Raw genomic sequence first — 22,865 nt, forward strand, 5'->3', positions numbered from 1 at the left:
ACCATATCCTAAGTATGATGCAAATATATTTTACAGCAAAAATGTGTCAAAAGAAACCCCTTCTGGAAAGGATATCCCACATTTAAAGTAAACCCTGTTTGTATTGTTTTGCATTGCAGTGAGATTGACAACACACTGGAAAACAGGGCTACTTACAGGAAGAACAAGTGGATCATCGAGGGGAAATTGCGCAAGTAAGACCAGTCATAGCTCCTTGAATTTAGATTTATTTTAGTTTGTGGAAGGAGAGTGTTATATCACTGGGGCTTTATGTGTGTGATCTCCCAGACTGAAGGCAGCTCTAGCACGGCGTACGGGGCGGTCTGAGGAGGAGCTCTATCTAGAGGAGAGGAGGCGCAGTGCCAGGGTGGCAGAGGAGGAGAACCTCAGTCTGGAAGAGAGCGGCGGCCCCATGGAGAGGGGCAGCCGCCGCCGCACACCCAAGGAGGAGCCCAAACTGAGTGAAGTGCGTGTGTGTGTTTGTGTCAATCTCAATGTGTTGGTGAGGATGTCTGTATTATGCTCACCAAATGTCCTTTCCACAGACTGACAGCCCCACCAACGCCAGCATTCCAGAGTTGGAGAGGCAGATCGATAAGCTAACCAAGGTAAGGCATTAATTTTGTTCTTCTGTAGTGTCTTTTCTATCAGTGTAACTACATTGTGTTCACAGTTCTGAGTTGTTTTGTTTGAGGAAAATGTCACCCTACATGACCAAAATTATGTGGACACCTGCACGTCGTTGGTCCCCTCTATAACAGTCTCCACTCTTCTGGAAAGGCTTTCCACTACATGGTGTAACATTGCTGCAGGGATGTTCAGCCGCAATGGAAGCAAGTCGACTGGCAGGCCAGTCAAGTTCTTCCACACCGATCTCGACAAACCGAGATCTGGACCTCGCTTTGTGCACGGGGACATTGTCATGCCGTAACAGGGAAGGGCCTTCCCCAAACTGTTGCAACAATCGTCTGGAATGTCATTGTATGCTGTAGCATTAATATTTCCCTTCACTCTAACTAAGGGGCCTAGCGCGAATCATGAAAAAACAGCCTCAGACCATTATTTCTCCTCCACCAAACTTTACAGTTGGCACTGTGCATTAGGGTAGGTAGCGTTCTCCTGGCATCCGCCAAACCCAGATTTGTCCGTCAGACTGCCATATGGTGAAGCTTGATCACTCCAGAGAACGCCTTTCCATTGCTCCAGAGTCCAATGGCGGCAAGCTTTATGCCACTCCAGCAGACGCTTAACGTAGGGATAGGCGTCCCGTCAACAGGACAGTTTTATAAATCAGATTTTAGAGAAACAACAAATGTCGGTACATATGTGTCTTATATCGGCTGAAAGCTTAAATTCTTGTTAATATAACTGCACTGTCCAATTTACAGTAGATATTACTGCGAATAAATGCCATGCTATTGTTTGAGATCTCCTAACAACAAAACACCTTTTTTCACCGCGATAGGTTTGATAAATTCACCACTGAAGGTGAAATGTGTACTTAAATCAGAACTAGATTTCAGAATTGTATCATCCAAAGGCTCCCAGACATAACATGGAAGTGTCATTTTGTTAGATAAAATACATTTTCATATCCTGCACATTTGATTTTGTATTTCCACTCGTTCAATTTGCAAAGAAAGGAATCTGTGAAAATCTAACCCGAAATGTTGTTTCAACCAGTCAAATCACATTCGTATTTATTCCTCCAAGATCCTAGAACGTAACCCGACTTCACTATATAATTAGGAGTGTACTATATCCTATAGGACACCAAATTTGGTCAGATAGCGACGCCTTCAAATTACAAGAATATGGAGAGTTATGAAAACAGGGTGTTTTGCAAATGTTGAATTTACGATATGGCTACTAATACTGGAAAGCTAAATCAAAGTCCAAGTATACAGATCGGACGATATTCTTGCAGAAAAATGTAAATGTCTCCTTCACGATTTGCCCAAATGTACCTGGGTGACTTCACACTAAATGTCATGTAGTTTGCTCATACTTCAAGTTATCCGTCTGAAACTTTGCACATACACTGCTGCCATCTTGTGGACACCATCGGAATTACATCCAGAGTGATGGCCTTCCTTTGGGACCTTCCTGTTGCATTTCGAAGATGGTGGTAGAAAAAACGTTTTTGTTTTGTTTTTGTAGTCTACCAGATCTATTGTGTTGGTTTTTGTCTTTTGTATTTTCTTCGACCAGATCGATTGTGTTATATACTCCTCCATTCAATTCACATTTCCACAAACCTCAGTGTTTCCTTTCAAATGGTACCAAGAATATGCATATCCTTGCTTCAGGGCCTGAGCTACAGCCAGTTAGATTTGGGTATGTCATTTTAGGTGAAAATTGAAAACGCGCTTCATCACTCGGCGGTCCCATTCTGTGATCTTGTGTGACCTACCATTTTGCGGTTGAGCCGTTGTTGCTCCTAGGTGGTTCCACTTCACAATAACAGCACTTACAGTTGACCGGGGCAGCGCTAGCAGGGCAGAAATTTGATGAATTGACTTGTTGGAAAGGTGGCATCCTGTGACGGTGCCACAATGAACTGCGCTCTTGAGTAATGCCATTCTACTGCCAAGGTTTGTCTATGGAGATTGCATGGCTGTGTGCTTGATTTTTATACACCTGTCAGTAACGGGTGTGGCTGAAATAAACAAATCCACTCATTTGAAAGGGTGTCCACATACTTTTGTGTGTATGTGTGTGATATATATGTATGTTTGTTTATTTTTTCCTCCACAGCGACAGGTGTTTTTCCGTAAGAAGCTGCTCCAGTCCTCCCACTCCCTGCGGGCGGTGTCTCTGGGCCAGGACCGGTTCCGCCGGAGATACTTGCTCCTGCCCCACCTGGGAGGGGTGCTGGTGGAGGGGCCTGAGGAGATCCTAGGTGAGTTGCAGAGCAACTGCTCTCAACCCTCTGCTAGCCATCTTTTTATTGACTCTAAACATATCCATCCTCTGTCTGTTAGCGACAGAAGATATCCTGGTGAAGGAGGTGCCCGTCACTCTTCTGAAGAGGGAACCCAAAGTGGAGGAGAAGCCCACAACCACCCCTGCCCCCCCCGCCTCCCCTCCCCAGTCCCAGACCTCCTTGCCCCCTAAAGAGGACCCTCTCCCTGGCACCGCCTCTCTTATGAGCAGTCCCAGGGCCCGGGGTCGCCCCCGCAAGATCAAACCAGAGGTGGAGCTACACCTCCGCACCGCCAAGTGTCGCCGCCGTCGCCGTAGCAGCAAGTCCGGAGGGGAGGAGTCGGGGCCAGGCATTTCCCAGGACACCACCACCACCACCAATGGAACAGAAGACCTCACTCAGTCCACTTTCAGTAACTGTCTCAGCCAATTGCAAGGCGCCTTAACCAACGGGACGGAGCCAATAACAGGGACGGCACCTAAAGGCAGACTACCAGAGGATAGCGTGAAAGAGATGGCGGAGAAACAGGGGCAGTGGTTCAACCTGCTGCCAAAACAGCCTTGTGACAAAACCTCTCTGACAGAACCTCAGACCCCCCCCAGCAAGCCGCCCAAACGCCTCCCTCTGACCCCCAGCACCCTGCCCGCCCTTGCTGCTCCACTGCTGCAGGTGATTCCCCCTCAGCCCCCTGCACACACTTCAGGACCCTCATGGGAGAGAACACTCAACATAAGTTACTACTGTTGAACATGTTTTCTTCATCAAAGAAGATTTTTATCTCTTATTAAACTATCTTTCTCCCTCTCTCCAGTCTGTACCAGACCCCACACCCCAGGTGACCCCCAGCCCAGCCAAACCAGGGCGCAGGCGGAGGAGGGGCGGCAGTCCCGCCCGCAGGGTTGGCGCTAGAGCGGCTGCAGCTAAGCGTCGTGGCCGCCCTTCTTCCACACTCTTCCAGGAGATAGAGCAACAGTACTTCACTCAGCTCGTGGTCAAGCCCATTCCAGCATGTAAAGCCATTCAGTTCAATCCTTTAAAACATTTTTTTTTTTACACATGCTATTGAAAACTACCTACGGATTATCCAATATCATCTGTAGTGTCTGACGATGACACTTGTCAGCAATGTAAACATAATGCAATTTGAGCTGCGGATTTGGCTTACATGATTATGTATGGTTATCCGAAGTAGCAAAACTACAAGATCTAATCCTATGCTTCTGTGTGGTTAGCCGATTATGGCTAGCATGGTTTGCTAACATGCTACGGTGTGATGCTGGTGTCATGCTGGTGTCAAGTGTGTGTGTTGCTGTTGTTTTGTTAGCAATGGTGCGTGGCTGGTGGTGGATAAAGGAGCCTGAGGACCTGACGGCCACCCTGCAGGCCCTGCACCCACGAGGCATCCGGGAGAAGGTGCTCCACAAACACTTGGCCAAACACATGGAGTACCTGGCTGAGGTCTGCACACGGCCCATCAACGGTGAGTCAGTGAGCACTGGTCAGGAAAAGATGGGGATATGAAAAGTCATAGTGTGTCAGATTTGGTTGTTTCATAGTGAAGCTGCTTTGGACATCAATGGGACTTTAAAGAAGTATGTTGTTGTAATGAATGGAAATGGGATGATGACACTTTCCTTGTCCTTTTTTCTCTTCTATCTATCTCTATCCCCTTCCCCTTGCATCTCCCTTCTCTCCGTCCTCCCGTCAGACCCTATATTCCAGGTGAAGGTGAAGGAGGGAGAGGCCCTGCTAGAGTCCCTGCAGCAGCCATGGCAGGTCCAGGAGCGGGCCCTGGAGACAGACGTCGGAGCCCTCCGCTGGGTGGAGGACCTGGAGCAGAGGGTCATTGCCGCCGACCTGCACCTCAAGGTGAGACGCCAGGGGGACAGAGGGGCCCTGTCTCAATAGTCTAAAGTTTCTTTCTATCCCTACTGACATCCCTCATCTGCACTGCTCTGGAAACACAGATAGTGGAGAGTTGATCCTGAAATACCTTTCCGTCATATCATCCCCAAATTTACCGCCTTTTCAGATCTGTGCAGACCAAGGCAAGGAGGACACTTTAGACTGTTGAGATGCACACAGGGATGCATGGGTAGGGTGGGTGCCTGGTAGTTTGTAAAGTAAGTTGGGTTTGAAATGTCTGGAGCTTGTCAGTTTATATTTTGTCATTTTTTTTCTGTTTATTTTTTACTATGGCTGCAGTTGCACTGAATGTCCAGAGGGTGGCGTAGGTGGCATGTGCTGCTGCAGTTTATACAGTGACCGTGTCCCCCCCTCCTGGCATTGTCATACAAAAACAGGGAAACTTTTCACACTCATCACATCATATGTCCATTACTTATATTTCAAGATGGCTCCTCAGAATGGAAGGAGCGACTCTGACAATAACACGGAAACGCCAGCCGCAGGATTCCAGGTACAAACCAGGTTTTCGATCTACAATTCACACATCCTCACCCTTCTTTTGGATCTACACTCTTTCACAAGTCTTCATGTTTCCCTTTTAAGAATTATTTTTGTCACCTCCTAAAATTGAAAAGGAGACGCTGTGTCTGAAATCTGTCTTGTCTACTACTTAAACTGCATACTGTGTACTACATACTATTTGGAACATACTTTTAAGTAAAAGCGGATACAGTAGTCAACGACTAGGCTCATCCTACTGAGAATACGTTATCAATGTGCAATTATGTTGATTTCTGCCATTTGTTAATTTTGGTACAGCGCGATTATCAGCTGTTGTCACACGCGTGTCTGGAAAGACAATTCTCTTCAGCGAATTCTACTAAATGAAAAGCCAAAATGAGTATGACATCCTGTCATTTAATGCATACAATTTTTTGGAAATGTCACATACTATAAAAAATAAATAAATTGTATGCCTACTATTTAGATTGCAAGTACAGGTATTCGGACACAGCCAGTGTGTCTAGAGTTGTCACGTCAACACTCCTGCTCCTAACACTGTTTGAAATAAGCGCTCTCTGTGTTTTTAGGGGCCTGCTTTTATATTTTTAAAATAGTTGTGGCTTAAAAAAATGTATCATTTGATGTCTGCACTCACTTACCTTACCTCACCTCGCCCACCTTACCTTACCCAACTTACCTCACCTCGCTTACCTTACCTCACCTCGCCCACCTTACCTTACCCACCTTACCTCACCTCGCCCACCTTACCTTACCCACCTTACCTCACCTCGCCCACCTTACCTTACCCACCTTACCTCACCTCGCCCACCTTACCTTACCCAACTTACCTCACCTCGCTTACCTTACCTCACCTCGCCCACCTTACCTTACCCACCTTACCTCACCTCGCCCACCTTACCTTACCCACCTTACCTTACCTCACCCACCTTACCTTGCCCACCTTACCTCACCTCGCCCACCTTACCTCACCTCGCCCACCTTACCTTACCCAACGTACCTCACCTTACCCACCTTACCTACCTTACCTCGCCCACCTTACCTCACCTCGCCCACCTTACCTCACCTCGCCCACCTTACCTCACCTCGCCCACCTTACCTCACCTCGCCTCGCCCACCTTACCTCACCTCGCCCACCTTACCTCACCTCGCCCACCTTACCTCACCTCGCCCACCTTACCTCACCTCGCCCACCTTACCTCACCTCGCCCACCTTACCTCGCCCACCTTACCTTACCTCACCTTGCCCACCTTACCTCACTTCGCCCACCTTACCTCACCTCGCCCACCTTACCTTACCTCACCTCACCTCGCCCACCTTACCTTACCTCACCTCGCCCACCTTACCTTACCTTACCTTGCCCACCTTACCTTACCTTGCCCACCTTACCTTACCTCGCCCACCTTACCTCGCCCACCTCACCTCGCCCAACTTACCTCGCCCACCTTACCTCACCTCGCCCACGTTACCTTACCCACCTTACCTTACCTCACCTCGTCCACCTTACCTTACCCACCTTACCTCACCTCGCCCACCTTACCTCACCTCGCCCACCTTACCTCACCTCGCCCACCTTACCTCACCTCGCCCACCTTACCTCACCTCGCCCACCTCACCTTGCCCACCTTACCTCACCTCGCCCACCTCACCTCACCCACCTTACCTCACCTCACCTCGCCCACCTTACCTTGCCCACCTTCTTACCTCACCTCGCCCACCTTACCTTGCCCACCTTACCTCACCTCGCCCACCTTACCTTGCCCACCTTACCTCACCTCGCCCACCTTACCTCGCCCACCTTACCTTACCCACCTTACCTCACCTCGCCCACCTTACCCACCTTACCTCACCTCGCCCACCTTACCTTACCCACCTCACCTTGCCCACCTCACCTTGCCCACCTCACCTTGCCCACCTCACCTTGCCCACCTTACCTTGCCCACCTTACCTTGCCCACCTTACCTTGCCCACCTTACCTTGCCCACCTTACCTCACCTCGCCCACCTTACCTTGCCCACCTTACCTCACCTCGCCCACCTTACCTTGCCCACCTTACCTCACCTTGCCCACCTTACCTTGCCCACCTCGCCCACCTCACCTTGCCCACCTCACCTTGCCCACCTCACCTTGCCCACTTCACCTTGCCCACCTTACCTTGCCCACCTTACCTTACCTCACCTCGCCCACCCCACCTTGCCCACCTCACCTTGCCCACCTCACCTTGCCCACTTTACCTTGCCCACCTTACCTTACCTTACCTCACCTCACCCACCTTACCTCACCTCGCCCACCTTACCTTACCTCACCTCGCCCACCTTTTCTCACCTCGCCCACCTTACCTTACCCACCTTACCTCACCTCGCCCACCTTACCTTACCCACCTTACCTCACCTCGCCCACCTTACCTTACCCACCTTAACTCGCCCACCTTACCTCACCTCGCCCATCTTACCTTACCCATCTTACCTTACCCGACTTACCTTACCTCGCCCACCTTACCTGACTTACTTCACCTCGCCCACCTTACCTTACCTCACCTCACCTCGCCCACCTTACCTTACCTCACCTCACCTCGCCCACCTTACCTTACCTCGCCCACCTTACCTTACCTCACCTCGCCCACCTTACCTTACCTCACCTCGCCCACCTTACCTTACCTCACCTCGCCCACCTTACCTTACCTCACCTCGCCCACCTTACCTCACCTCACCTCGCCCACCTTACCTTGCCCACCTTACCCAACTTACCTTACCTCGCCCACCTTACCTCGCCCACCTTACCTCGCCCACCTTACCTCGCCCACCTTACCTCGCCCACCTTACCTCGCCCACCTTACCTCGCCCACCTTACCTCGCCCACCTTACCTCACCTCGCCCACCTTACCTCACCTCGCCCACCTTACCTCACCTCGCCCACCTTACCTCACCTCGCCCACCTTACCTCACCTCGCCCACCTTACCTTGCCCACCTTACCTTACCCACCTTACCTTACCTCACCTCGCTCACCTTACCCACCTCACCTCGCCCACCTTACCTTACCTTGCCTACCTTACCTTACCTCACCTTGCCTACCTTACCTTACCTCACCTCGCCCATCTTACCATGCCCACCTTACCTCACCTCGCCCACGTTACCTTACCCACCTTACCTTACCTCACCTCGTCCACCTTACCTTCCCCATCTTACCTCACCCACCTTACCTCACCTCGCCCAACTTACCTCACCTCGCCCACGTTACCTTACCCACCTTACCTTACCTCACCTTGCCCACCTTACCTTACCCACCTTACCTCACCTCGCCCACCTTACCTCACCTCGCCCACCTTACCTCACCTCGCCCACCTTACCTCACCTCGCCCACCTTACCTCACCTTGCCCACCTTACCTTACCCACCTTACCTCACCTCGCCCACCTTACCTCACCTCGCCCACCTTACCTCACCTCGCCCACCTTACCTCACCTCGCCCACCTTACCTCACCTCGCCCACCTTACCTTACCTTGCCCACCATACCTTGCCCACCTTACCTCACCTCGCCCACCTTACCTCGCCCACCTTACCTTACCCACCTTACCTCACCTCGCCCACCTTACCCACCTTACCTCACCTCGCCCACCTTACCTTACCCACCTTACCTCGCCCACCTTACCTTACCCACCTCGCCCACCTCACCTTGCCCACCCCACCTTGCCCACCCCACCTTGCCCACCCCACCTTGCCCACCCCACCTTGCCCACCCCACCTTGCCCACCCCACCTTGCCCACCCCACCTTGCCCACCTCACCTTGCCCACCTCACCTTGCCCACCTCACCTTGCCCACCTCACCTTGCCCACCTCACCTTGCCCACCTCACCTTGCCCACCTCACCTTGCCCACCTCACCTTGCCCACCTCACCTTGCCCACCTTACCTTGCCCACCTTACCTTACCTTACCCACCTTACCTTACCCACCTTACCTTACCCACCTTACCTTGCCCACCTTACCTTGCCCACCTTACCTTGCCCACCTTGCCCATCCCACCTTGCCCACCTTACCTTACTCACCTTGCCCACCTCACCTCACCCACCTTACCTCACCTCACCCACCTTACCTTACCTCACCTTGCCCATCTTACCTTACCTCACCTCGCCCACCTTACCTCGCCCACCTTACCTTACCCACCTTACCTCACCTCGCCCACCTTACCTTACCCACCTTACCTCGCCCACCTTACCTTACCTCACCTCGCCCACCTTACCTTACCCATCTTACCTTACCCGACTTACCTTACCTCGCCCACCTTACCTTACCTGACTTACCTTACCTTGCCCACCTTACCTTACCTTACCTCGCCCACCTTACCTTACCCACCTTACCTCACCTCGCCCACCTTACCTTGCCCACCTCACCTCACCTTGCCCACCTCACCTTGCCCACCTTACCTCACCTCGCCCACCTTACCTTACCTCGCCCACCTTACCTTACCTCACCTCGCCCACCTTACCTCACCTCGCTTACCTTACCCGACTTACCTTATCTCGCCCACCTTACCTTACCTTACCTCGCCCACCTTACCTTACCTCACCTTGCCCACCTCACCTCGCCCACCTTACCTTACCTCACCTCGCCCACCTTACCTCACCCACCTTACCTTACCTCACCTCGCCCACCTTACCTCGCCCACCTTACCTTACCTCACCTCGCCCACCTTACCTTACCCACCTTACCTCACCTCGCCCACCTTACCTCGCCCACCTTACCTTACCTCGCCCACCTTACCTCACCTCGCCCACCTTACCTCACCCACCTTACCTTACCTCACCTCGCCCACCTTACCTTACCCACCTTACCTCACCTCGCCCACCTTACCTTACCTCACCTCGCCCACCTTACCTTACCCGACTTACCTTACCTCGCCCACCTTACCTTACCCGACTTACCTTACCTCGCCCACCTTACCTTACCCGACTTACCTTACCTCGCCCACCTTACCTTACCTCGCCCACCTTACCTTACCTCGCCCACCTTACCTTACCTCGCCCACCTTACCTCGCCCACCTTGCCTCGCCCACCTTGCCTCGCCCACCTTGCCTCGCCCACCTTGCCTCGCCCACCTTGCCTCGCCCACCTTACCTTGCCTCGCCCACCTTACCTTGCCTCGCCCACCTTACCTTGCCTCGCCCACCTTACCTTACCTCGCCCACCTTACCTCACCTCGCCCACCTTACCTCACCTCGCCCACCTTACCTCACCTCGCCCACCTTACCTTACCCACCTCGCCCACCTTACCTCGCCCACCTTGCCTCGCCCACCTTGCCTCGCCCACCTTGCCTCGCCCACCTTGCCTCGCCCACCTTGCCTCGCCCACCTTGCCTCGCCCACCTTGCCTCGCCCACCTTGCCTCGCCCACCTTGCCTCGCCCACCTTGCCTCGCCCACCTTACCTCGCCCACCTTACCTTACCTCGCCCACCTTACCTCACCTCGCCCACCTTACCTTACCCACCTCGCCCACCTTACCTCGCCCACCTTACCTCGCCCACCTTGCCTCGCCCACCAGCGAGCATTTAGCCTCCCTTGATTAAAATAATAGCCAATCAGCATTGAGCTAAACTGAGTGAGCTCAGCTGTGAATGGTCCTGGCGCACCAAAAAAAAGTGTCAAGGGAGCCAGTTTGGATTTGGCGTCACTCCTATCAAATCGCATTGAGAGCATACATCATTGACTGAAACAACTTGAATTGTTGCATCCCGTTGTGTTGTCCTCCAGTGGCTGGCTAGCTCGCCTAAATTGTCCCTTTCCTAAATTAGCCATGGCTGCAAATGGGGATTTGGACTTGTGGTTTTACTTAATTCTCTGTACTGGCCAATGATTATTACTGTGATTCTGTTCCAACTATTAATTCATACATTCTGCCCCTGGCCTGAGAGGATGGAAGTTCAATATGTAGTTAGATGTAGAAGGCCCATGAAAGGAAGTTAGGCTTGCGCGTAAGGATTTTAGCCAGGTAGCCTGACCATTTCGTTGACATGAGGATGGTGGCATTGGCGTATCTCTACAAGTAGGGTGAGTCAACATGTTTTTATACTTGCGCTCACAGAAATCAGTACCATGGACACATCATATTTAGCTTACGTTTGACTAAATAGTTGTTGGTATCTTTTAGTTGTCACCTGTATTAGACTAAGCAGAGGTGATTTGATAGGTGAAGTTGAATTGGTTCTGGAATAGTGGAAGCAGTTCCTGTTTTCTTTGCGACTTGCGGTAACTCTCTGGTTCAAAATGTAATAGTTGTTTAGTGGTCTGAAAATGTCAGAAACGTTAACTTGCTTAACCGTGCTGTAGGTCACGTAACTGTTTGTTACATACAATATGCTTTGTAGACTTCTCCGGACAGAGTTAACAGTTAACTTGCTCTCCCGTTTTGTGATGACAGGGTTGTGGTTGGATTTATTCTTCTATAGGCCTAAAGGCAGAGACAATATCACCGTCGCAAGGCATTTAAACTAACAGGTTATAGAGCAAACAATGCAATTTTCACAACACAGGTTGTAATATTTATTTTTTACCCACGTACTGCTTGCCCGCCCGCCGTACCTCACAACCCTTTTAAGTCTTGCTCTAGCTTCAAAGTTCTTTGCTTCACTGCCTTTTGATTGTCGAGAACTATAATATTCTCTTTTCTGTCATTCTCCCTCCTCCCCACCTCAGCCCTACACAGTTCCAGAGGTGGACTCCACGCGTGACGACCTGCAGTACTACGAGCATGATGTGGACCCCCGGGACGACTGGATCGTGCGGACTAAGAAGGAGTGGTCAGACCTGCCCCGTGTGGCCAGCCACCCGCTGGACCTGGCCGTCCTGCGCCTGGCCAACCTGGAGAGAAACATTGACCGGCGCTACCTGAAGGAGCCCCTCTGGAACCTGGCCGAGGTGGTGCGTCTCGCCCCCCTCACCCCCGAGGAGAGCCAGATGGGCCAGATGGACGTCATGAGGTGGGAGGGACAGGGTTGGGGTCAGAGGTTGGAAAGGGTGGAGTGGAGCGTGATTTAATAATATCATGGATTAGATTTGTGTGGTATTTGGTCAAATTGCTCAAAGCTCTTCAGAGTGATTTAAACCTTCGTCTCACTTCAGCCCTTAATTGTGTTGAGACCTATTTTTATAATCTCTTTCCCACAGTCTGGAGAGTGAGATCACCCCCAGATTGCGGACATGGCGCCAGGCCCTGGACCGCTGTCGGAGCGCCCCCCAGCTATGTCTGTGTCTGCTACAGCTGGAGAAGGCCATCGCCTGGGAGAGATCTGTGGTCAAAGTGGTGGGGACAAGCCCAGTAGCAATACTCAATATGTACACTGAGAATAGAAACCATTATTATGAAGGGAATAATATTATGGATGTAAGTGAAACAAGGAATATAGAACATTCCTATGGCAAATATCATAGTAGTGACATGCTGATGAGATCATTGAGAAGACCCTTTGATCCAAAGCAACTTACAGTAAACACATGTAGTATTGCACTGTAGTCTGAAAGACGGCAACAGAGCATTTCCCTTAAAGACAACTGTGTCCCTGTCTGTGTGGTGTTGTAGACGTGTCAGGTGTGCAGGAAGGGGGATAATGATGAGTACCTGCTGTTGTGTGACGGCTGTGACCGTGGCTGCCACATGTACTGCCTGAGGCCAAAGGTCACCCAGGTGCCAGAGGGGGACTGGTTCTGCCCCACCTGCGTCTCTAAGGTGAGGACTGACTGAGGCTGCACTCTGCTTGGCTACCCTTATGGACCACAACAGGGGTCACTGCTCATCTAACCAGGGGGGAGTTCAGAAGGGTGAACTGTTCAGACCATTCAACTTGGCTTAGATTAAGAAACTCTACGCTGATTCACTTTTTGTAAATCCAACCAAAAAGCCACGATGGTGCAACATAATTACAATAGTAATATATGGTGAAACAACATGAACACATACACACATTTTTGTCCCCAGTGTATTAAACCATAATATTGTCAGAACCTACTTCAAAAACCTGCCACAGCAGTACCCTCTGATTTCTGCTCCCCGTGGCCTCCTTAACCTTTCTCCCAGGGCTGTTATTTCATCCCTGTCTCACTGTGTCTTGTTGTTTATAAGGCTAGTGACGGTGAGTCACCATGTAGCAACCATCGCTCCTCCAAGCAGAGGACCCGGGTGAAGAGGAGGAGGTACGAAGACGACAGTTCTGACGAAGAGGCGGTGCCCAGCAAACGCAGCAGTGGTGGTGCTAATATGGCAACACGGCATAAGGACGGTGGCCCTGCCTTATCCTCCCGTTACTCTGGAGATGGAGGACGCACAGCGGGCTTCTCACCCGCCAAGCGCCGCCGCATGACCACCCGCAACCAGCCCGACCTCACCTACTGCGAGTGAGTCTGACCTCAGATCAGTTGTAGTGTCACAATGTTGCAGTGGTTATAGAACATGATATTAAATGACTCCCCTCAAATGAGTTATCGTGTCCCGTTGCTCCAGTGGTTTCTATAAGACCATTAGATTCATGTTCTCACTATTGTGATGATAGTCCAGTTCTAACTGACGTGTGTTTTGTGTGTAGAATCATCCTGATGGAAATGGAGTCTCATGCTGACGCCTGGCCCTTCCTGGAGCCCGTCAACCCCCGCATGGTGCCCGGCTACCGACGCATCATCAAGAACCCCATGGACTTCCTCACCATGAGGGAGAGGCTGCTGCAGGGAGGGTATGGGGGCCACTCATTCTCTCTCTCTGTCTGTGTGTTGGCTTGTATTGCTATGCTTGTGGGTACCGGAAGTGCCCTCAAGGATAGTGAAACAACGAAAATTCTCCCTTGTGGGGACATTTCCTTCATCCCCACAAAGACAAAGGCTATTTTAAGCTTAGGGGTTAGTTTAGGGTTATCTTTAGGGGTTAGAGAAAATAGGATTTTAGGTCCCCACAGTGTTGTGTTCAAGATCACATGGCGAGACCGATTCAAGACTGGAGGGGGGGCAAGACTGAATCGAGACCGAGACCAGAAACATGCGAGTCCAATTCAAGACCATGATTGTAATTTTGTCAAAACACCACCATAATAAGAGTTCAAAATGTCCAGTATTTCTGGCTTCATATTTCAGAACAACATATGGATTCTTTAGACATTCAGAATAGTGAAAAAATACATGCTGAGGGAAAATAGAGCCACAAAAATGATTACTAACCCAAACAGTGGGGAATAATGGTCCTTCAGAGAAGGGCTAAGGATATATGAAATAATATTATTTTCAATGATGTTCGGATTTAATCACTTCAGTTTTTGTTGGAAAGGGTTAACGCTGAAGAGAAAAAAAGATCCAATCAGGATTTTTCTTTGCTGGTTTTTGTGGAGATAAATCTAGCTAGCTACGTCAGCTGTTGACTAGGCCATCAGAAGTTAAAGGCAACTGCCGTTCAACTGTATTAGGGCAGCATTTTGGAGTGACAGTGGAATCAACCAGTCACATTTTGACTTGTAGTGGGTGGGACCGTTTGTATAAAAACATATGGTAACTTCTGCCTATCAAAGAGGATGTTGTTGCTAATTTATTAGTTTATAACTTTCAACAAGAAGTTAAGTTTCAAATTAACATCTGGTGAGTGGAACTGTTTGTTATTGTGGCGCGCTTGTTGTTAGCCATCTCTTTGAAAAAACATTATTGCATTTAAAGTAGAACTGACAGCATTTTAGCTGTCATTTAATGAGAAAAATTGTTCATTTACACCCCCCAGGAAGAATATTGCACTTTTTAAAATTTTCTGACAATCTACCACATTATCATACATTCTTAGAATGTTTGGGAAGTACATATACTATGGTATTTGTGAAAATTCTATAGCAATATAGAGTGGGAAAGCTGTGAGTTTGGACAATTAATAGACACTGCAGTAAATAAAACCAAATAAAAACATCTGTCTTGTCCAGGACCTATAGCCAATCAGAGCTACATTAGGCCTTTATACAAACAAGCCATTTGACACATGGAATTGTAGCCTCCTCATCCTTCTGTAGCTTGCTTGCCAATGCATTCTTGTCCCCAACAAGCACCCAAGCTAACTGGCTAAAGTTGGCTACCTAGCTACTTCCCGACGCAAATGAGAGAAACTCACTCACCATTTTACTTGCCGTAGCAGAGCTGGTTGTCTAGAGAGTTGTTGACTAAATATTATATTTCTTGCCTACGTTTACTGACACCGGTCATATTCAGCTGGTGTTGCACGTTTGTAAATTCATAGTTTGTTCTGCGCTCTGGCACACTCCGATCCATCTATTCTGACAACAATGCCTTGGTGTATGTCATGGAACGTTGAGTTAAATGGAATCTATTTTTAAAACCTCTTATAAAGTTGGGTTTGTAGCATAAACTGGGAATTAAAATTTTGATTTTTATCATCTGTTTCATATCTGCACTTTAAACGTTAGTGGAGTGCTGCAGAGGTGGTTGTCCTTCTGGATGGTTCTCCCATCTCCACAGAGGAGCTCTGTCAGTGACCATCGGGTTCTTGGTCACCTCCCTGACCAAGGCCCATCTCCCCCGATTGCTCAGTTTGGCCAGACAGCCAGCTCTATGAAGAGTTGGTGGTTCCAAACTTCTTTCTTTTAAGAATGATTGAGGCCACTGTGTTCTTGGGGACCTTCAATGCTGCAGAAATGTTTTGGTACCCTTCCCCAAATCTGTGCTTCAACACAATCCTGTCTCGGAGCATCTACGGACAATTCCTTCAACCTCATGGCTTGTTTTTTTTTCTGACATGCACTAACAACCGTGTGACCTTATATAGATAGTTGTGTGCCTTTCCAAATAATGTCCAATCAATTGAATTTACCACAGTTGGACTCCAATCAAGTTAAATAAACATCTCAAGGATGATAAATGGAAACAGGATGCACCTGAGCTCAATTTAGAGTCTCATAGCAAAGAGTCTGAATACTTACTTAAATAAGTTATTTCTGTTTTGTATTTTTAATACATTTGTTAAAATTTCTAAACTGTTTTCACTTTGTCATTATGGGGTATTGTGTGTAGATTGCTGAGGATGTAAAAAATATATAGCATCCATTTTAGAGGCTGTAACAAAATGTGAAAAAAGTCAAGGGGTCTGAATAATTTTCCACGGCACTGCATTTCAATTGGGAAATTCTTAATGGTTGTGTTTTTGTATTCTTCTGATTGGGACCTACTGGTTATGTCAGTTTATGGACGGATTATCCTTTGACATCATGCTGTGTGTGACTGCTGTCTTACTGGAGGCCTATAGGTTCACCACTATTAACATATCACACACTGGAGGCCTATAGGTTCACTACTATATTAACCTGTCACACACTGAAGGCCTATAGGTTCACCACTCTACTAACCTGTCACACACTTTAGGCCTATAGGTTCACCACTGTATTAACATATCACACACTGGAGGCCTATAGGTTCACCACTGTATTAACCTGTCACACACTGAAGACCTACAGTACTTTGCGAAAGTATTCGGCCCCCTTGAACTTTGCGACCTTTTGCCACATTTCAGGCTTCAAACATAAAGATATAAAACTGTATTTTTTTGTGAAGAATCAACAACAAGTGGGACACAATCATGAAGTGGAACGACATTTATTGGATATTTCAAACTTTTTTAACAAATCAAAAACTGAAAGATTGGGCGTGCAAAATTATTCAGCCCCCTTAAGTTAATACTTTGTAGCGACACCTTTTGCTGCGATTACAGCTGTAAGTCGCTTGGGGTATGTCTCTCAGTTTTGCACATCAAGAGACTGACATTTTTTCCCATTCCTCCTTGCAAAACAGCTCGAGCTCAGTGAGTTTGGATGGAGAGCATTTGTGAACAGCAGTTTTCAGTTCTTTCCACAGATTCTCGATTGGATTCAGGTCTGGACTTTGACTTGGCCATTCTAACACCTGGATATGTTTATTTTTGAACCATTCCATTGTAGATTTTGCTTTATGTTTTGGATCATTGTCTTGTTGGAAGACAAATCTCTGTCCCAGTCCCAGGTCTTTTGCAGACTCCATCAGGTTTTCTTCCAGAATGGTCCTGTATTTGGCTCCATCCATCTTCCCATCAATTTTAACCATCTTCCCTGTCCCTGCTGAAGAAAAGCAGGCCCAAACCATGATGCTGCCACCACCGTGTTTGACAGTGGGGATGGTGTGTTCAGGGTGATGAGCTGTGTTGCTTTTACGCCAAACATAACGTCTTGCATTGTTGCCAAAAAGTTCAATTTTGGTTTCATCTGACCAGAGCACCTTCTTCCACATGTTTGGTGTGTCTCCCAGGTGGCTTGTGGCAAACTTTAAACGACACTTTTTATGGATATCTTTAAGAAATGGCTTTCTTCTTGCCACTCTTCCATAAAGGCCAGATTTGTGAAATATACAACTGATGGTTGTCCTATGGACAGAGTCTCCCACCTCAGCTGTAGATCTCTGCAGTTCATCCAGAGTGATCATGGGCCTCTTGGCTGCATCTCTGATCAGTCTTCTCCTTGTATGAGCTGAAAGTTTAGAGGGACGGCCAGGTCTTGGTAGATTTGCAGTGGTCTGATACTCCTTCCATTTCAATATTATCGCTTGCACAGTGCTCCTTGGGATGTTTAAAGCTTGGGAAATCTTTTTGTATCCAAATCCGGCTTTAAACTTCTTCACAACAGTATCTCGGACCTGCCTGGTGTGTTCCTTGTTCTTCATGATGCTCTCTGCACTTTTAACGGACCTCTGAGACTATCACAGTGCAGGTGCATTTATACGGAGACTTGATTACACACAGGTGGATTGTATTTATCATCATTAGTCATTTAGGTCAACATTGGATCATTCAGAGATCCTCACTGAACTTCTGGAGAGAGTTTGCTGCACTGAAAGTAAAGGGGCTGAATAATTTTGCACGCCCAATTTTTCAGTTTTTGATTTGTTAAAAAAGTTTGAAATATCCAATAAATGTCGTTCCACTTCATGATTGTGTCCCACTTGTTGTTGATTCTTCACAAAAAAATACAGTAATATATCTTTATGTTTGAAGCCTGAAATGTGGCAAAAGGTCGCAAAGTTCAAGGGGGCCAAATACAAAAGGCACTGTTCACTACTGTATTAACCTGTCACACACTATAGGTTCACCACTTCGCAAACCTGTTTATAATAGATGTAAATGCTGTTCAGATATTGTTTCAAGAAAGGAGTGTATATATTTGGCCCCAGGAAGCAGTTTTATGCGCTGAATGAATGGAAGCTGTTAATTATGATTTTTATTTTTATTTTACCCCTTTTTCTCCCCAATTTCGTAGTATCCAATTGTGTAGTAGCTATCTTGTCTCATCGCTACAACTCCCGTACGGGCTCGGGAGAGACGAAGGTTGAAAGTCATGCGTCCTCCGATACACAACCAACCAAGCCGCTGCTTCTTTAACACAGCGCACATCCAACCCGGAAGCCAGCCGCACCAATGCGCCGGAGGAAACACAGTGCACCTGGCCACCTTGGCTAGCGTACACTGCGCCCAGCCCGCCACAGGAGTCGCTGGTGCGCGATGAGACACGGACACCCCTACCGACCAAGCCCTCCCTAACCCGGGCGACGCTAGGCCAATTGTGCGTCGCCCCACGGACCTCCCGGTCGCGGCCGGTTACGACAGAGCCTGGGCGCGAACCCAGGACTCTGATGGCACAGCTGGCGCTGCAGTACAGCGCCCTTAACCACTGCGCCACCCGGGAGGCCCTTTAATTATGATTTTTTTTACTCCACTGGTTTTGGCTGGTCTCAAAGAAATTACGAGTCCTCACTATCCCAAGACCAAGTCAAGACAGAGATGCAAATAACACCGAGACAAGACCGAGACACTCTGTGGTCTTGACTACTACAACACTGGGTCCCCACAAGGATAGTAAAACTGTGTCTACAACATGACCCAAACTTCCTTAATGAGGCCGGTTCCTTTCATTTTCAACAATGTTACGGAAAATGTGTACGCTTATATTTGACCGGTTGTTCTCTTCTCTCCAGGTACTGCAGCTGTGAGGAGTTTGCAGCAGACGCCCATCTGGTGTTCAACAACTGCGAGCTGTTCAACGAGGACACGTCCGAGGTGGGCATGGCTGGACACTCCATGAAGCGCTTCTTCGAGAACCGCTGGGCTGAGTTCTACGCGAGCAAAGACCAATAGGACTCTTGTGCTGGGGGCAGGGTCACCCATTGGCTGATGCTTACGCTCCCCGTTACTACGAAGACTGTCTGGGCCGGAGTATCCTCCGGCTCGCTGTATACATATATGTATAGATCTATGTATAGATTTGGATATTTGTCTGTTCTTGTTTTTCCCTTTCTCTGCTTCACCTTTTTTAAAACCTCGACCGTTGGCTTGAAATTCTCTCGACGACAGAGGGGGATGTTTGAGCTCTCTTCTTCCCTCTGCACCCTCCCTTCTGTACCTAGCCACCTGTTTGGAATTTTCCTGTTGTCATGTTCTCTCCTAAGCCACACCCCTTGTCTCATAAGGCCACAGTATTCGTCCATCCCTTCCTCTGGGGGCGGGAGGAGGGTCTGAGGCCCTGAGCGGATTGGGTTCTCAAACTCTACCCTCTGACCGCGACAGGAGGTCTGCCAGACCAATGCGTCACTGCAGACCGGACATGCTCTGACCTCGTTTCCACCATATAGATCAAAACCCTAAGGTCCTCTCTGAACTCAAACACTTTGGGATTGGACCCTCTTTTAACTGTTCAATGGAAATGTAGTATGGTCTTATGCCTGAAGCAATTTTTCTCACTATATTTTTATTATATATTCTATATATGTGTATATATATATAGAGTACAATAGCTGGGATTATTTAATAGCAATAGCTTGTAGTGAATGTGTACAGACTATATAGTTGAGATGTCTAGACGATTTATGAAAAGGCCAGTAAAACAAAATGGAAAGGAGTGTTTTTTTTGTTTGTTTTTTTCCCCCTGAAGACTTACATTGTGTAACGCAACCCCTGACCTAACTCATACACACCCACACTCCTGCTGCTTTGTGAAGGTCACTGGTTTCAGAAACTGGAGGCTTTAGTGTCTTTTCTTTTCTGTCCTGTTTTTAGACCTTTTTTTTCTGCTCCATAATGACAACTAAGACCGGTAGTGACAGCAACGGGAATTGTCAGGTGTGGTGTGTTCATAGATCGTGTCAAGAGAACTGAAATGATGCTACCGCCATTATTAAATACGGTTTGCTTTGTGTTGCAGCTCTTTACCATATTGGTCAAATTGTGCAGAAAGCTAGCAGGCTGCTGAAATCTTATTGGTTGACTGTTCGCAAACAAAATGATGTCACGTTTTTTAGCGACACCCGTTCATGGGAAGAATTGTTTTGATTTTACAGAAAATTGTCACTCAATATTTCTTACAATGCATTTTCTTTCTCACTAAATTTAAAGGACCTTCATAGGAATTTGTTTAACACTGGAAATGTTCAGTCTCATCAATTTCAAATGAATGTAGAAACATACCCCCCCCCAAAAAAAATAAAAGCTTGATAACTTGATGTAACCGTTTAAAATTGGGGAGAAGCTATAACTCTTATTTTTATGAATACTGCAGAATAACAGTAAATATGCATTGAGGTTTCTTCTGCTTGTGGGTTTCTGAATTTTGACAGTTAAGCGCAGGAACTGGTATCACTTGTGTGTTAAAAAATAAACATTTTGTTCTAGACACCTACTGATTAAAAGCCTTCAAAACAAGTATGTCCACATTTTGCTAAGCTCATGTTCCATTTATGAATCTTATTTTTTTTTTTAAGTGGCCACTGTGCTCTATAGAGCCCCACAGTGGAGGAGTCATAATACCCATAAAATACTAGCGGTCAAACAGGGAAATGGTTCCAATTGTTTTTCCACCGTAAATTGTTCCAATATGGGGGAAAAACACTTAAAGTAAGGGTTGTGTTTCGTGTAGGCTTACCCAGGTGTGGCATTTTGATAACCATGTAAATCTCTCTCGGACAAGGTGACTTTTTTTATCAATATATTTTTCTCTTTTTACTCTGATTTGAAAATGCTAATTAGCATCAAAGTAGACATGCAAAACGACAAAGCACTGCAAGCTCCTGCATGTCATCTAGCTGACACCTTTAGTAACAGGTATTGTTAATTTTAAACTTGCCCGAGACAGTTCACAGAATTGTCAATTTTTAAAGTAATGTAGCCAATTTACACAATACCACATTTAGAAAACATTAGTTAATCCAGGTTTTCTTACCTTTGCCTCAATTCGGCAGTCTCGTCCAGATCATCATGGCATTTGTAGTTATTTTTGATAGCCTAATTCGCAATTAATTTTGGGGGGTAAATACAAGTGAATACATTGATAAAAGTCACCTTGGCTGAGAGAGATTTTAGAAGGTAATTGAAATGTCATCCCAGGGTAAGCCTAAATGAAACACAGTTTTAGAAACACAGTTTCTAAAATCCCCTATGGGAAAAATATTAATGGTGGAAAAATGATTGGAACCATTTCCCTGTTTGACCGCTAGGTTTTCTGGGTATTATGACTCCTACTGTGGTCCTCTAGCGTGGCATGGTTGGTGTGTTATGGGAACGGTATGAAGGCGGCATGACGATACTTCACAGTCTGGGTTTTATTTAAAGCGTGGTTTCTTACACTGAACTCAAACTGGTCGATAGGAAATTCATTTTTGTGTTCCTTTCTACACAAAAGGGACATTCCTTTTTCTATATAAAAAAAACTAACTAAAAGACATGAATAAAACCAAATCTGGTGTTAAGTGAATTTTTCATAATGTACAGTTTTTGTGACTACATTTGTTCCTTTCTATATTTTTAGGACCAATATAATTTTTAAGAGGTATTACAAGACCATGTTGTATCTTGGTGATGTAACACGTGTGCATCTGTAGAATGTACTGTTAGTTGAATAAAAACCACATCTAGTAGAGACTACACTCTGGAACTGTCCCTGGGTCCTCATTTCATTCTTCTTTTTATTAAATCACAGAAGTAGGACATCCAATAAGAATTATAGGAACCAGCAAGCTAGTACAGTAAGTAGCCTGAATGGAGAGCGGTGCTGTACACCCATTCACAGACAACCCTATATATGGTGCATTCGGAAAGTATTCAGACCCCTTCACATTTTGTTACCTTACAGTCTTATTCTAAAATTGATTAACTCGTTTTTTCCCCCCTCATCATTCTACACACAGTACCCAATAATGACAAAGCAAAACACGGTTTTAAGACACCTGTGGACAGTTATCTTCCGGGTGACTCAAAAAACTTGTCTTGACCACAAACCCAAGGTCTCTTTTAAATGTAACCATTGCAACCATTGCAGTAATATGGCACAGAATAAGTAATTTGTTGACACAGCTTCCAAAATGGAGTATTACGTCAAGCATTTCATTAACTGTAAAACCACTCGTCATCTATAGATTGGAATGTCCACAGTGCAAGGTGTTCTACATTGGACGGACAAAGAGACGCCTTCAAGA

General features: G+C 47.4%; 1 protein-coding gene across 3 annotated transcripts in view; it reads left to right on the forward strand.

The window, feature by feature from the left end:
- The window catches only part of LOC110492375 (bromodomain adjacent to zinc finger domain protein 2A), a 33,586-nt gene extending 11,265 nt beyond the window's left edge, over positions 1-22,321 (forward strand). The window contains exons 15-29 of one of the 3 annotated variants that reach the window (XM_021566634.2): positions 120-194; positions 289-466; positions 546-608; positions 2,758-2,902; positions 2,985-3,595; positions 3,738-3,936; positions 4,251-4,406; positions 4,635-4,795; positions 5,280-5,345; positions 12,048-12,331; positions 12,519-12,654; positions 12,931-13,077; positions 13,471-13,742; positions 13,931-14,074; positions 19,377-19,581. In XM_021566634.2, the coding sequence (XP_021422309.2) occupies positions 120-194; positions 289-466; positions 546-608; positions 2,758-2,902; positions 2,985-3,595; positions 3,738-3,936; positions 4,251-4,406; positions 4,635-4,795; positions 5,280-5,345; positions 12,048-12,331; positions 12,519-12,654; positions 12,931-13,077; positions 13,471-13,742; positions 13,931-14,074; positions 19,377-19,536 (2,797 nt within the window). In that variant the 3' untranslated portion in view covers positions 19,537-19,581. Of the gene's footprint in view, positions 1-119; positions 195-288; positions 467-545; positions 609-2,757; positions 2,903-2,984; positions 3,596-3,737; positions 3,937-4,250; positions 4,407-4,634; positions 4,796-5,279; positions 5,346-12,047; positions 12,332-12,518; positions 12,655-12,930; positions 13,078-13,470; positions 13,743-13,930; positions 14,075-19,376 lie in introns of all 3 variants that reach the window. The other 2 variants (XM_021566635.2, XM_021566636.2) reach the window with 2 other exon arrangements.
- Positions 22,322-22,865: the final 544 nt, after the last annotated feature.

The sequence above is a fragment of the Oncorhynchus mykiss genome, chromosome 16 (genome assembly GCF_013265735.2).
Source record: "Oncorhynchus mykiss isolate Arlee chromosome 16, USDA_OmykA_1.1, whole genome shotgun sequence".
Lineage (NCBI taxonomy): Eukaryota > Metazoa > Chordata > Actinopteri > Salmoniformes > Salmonidae > Oncorhynchus > Oncorhynchus mykiss.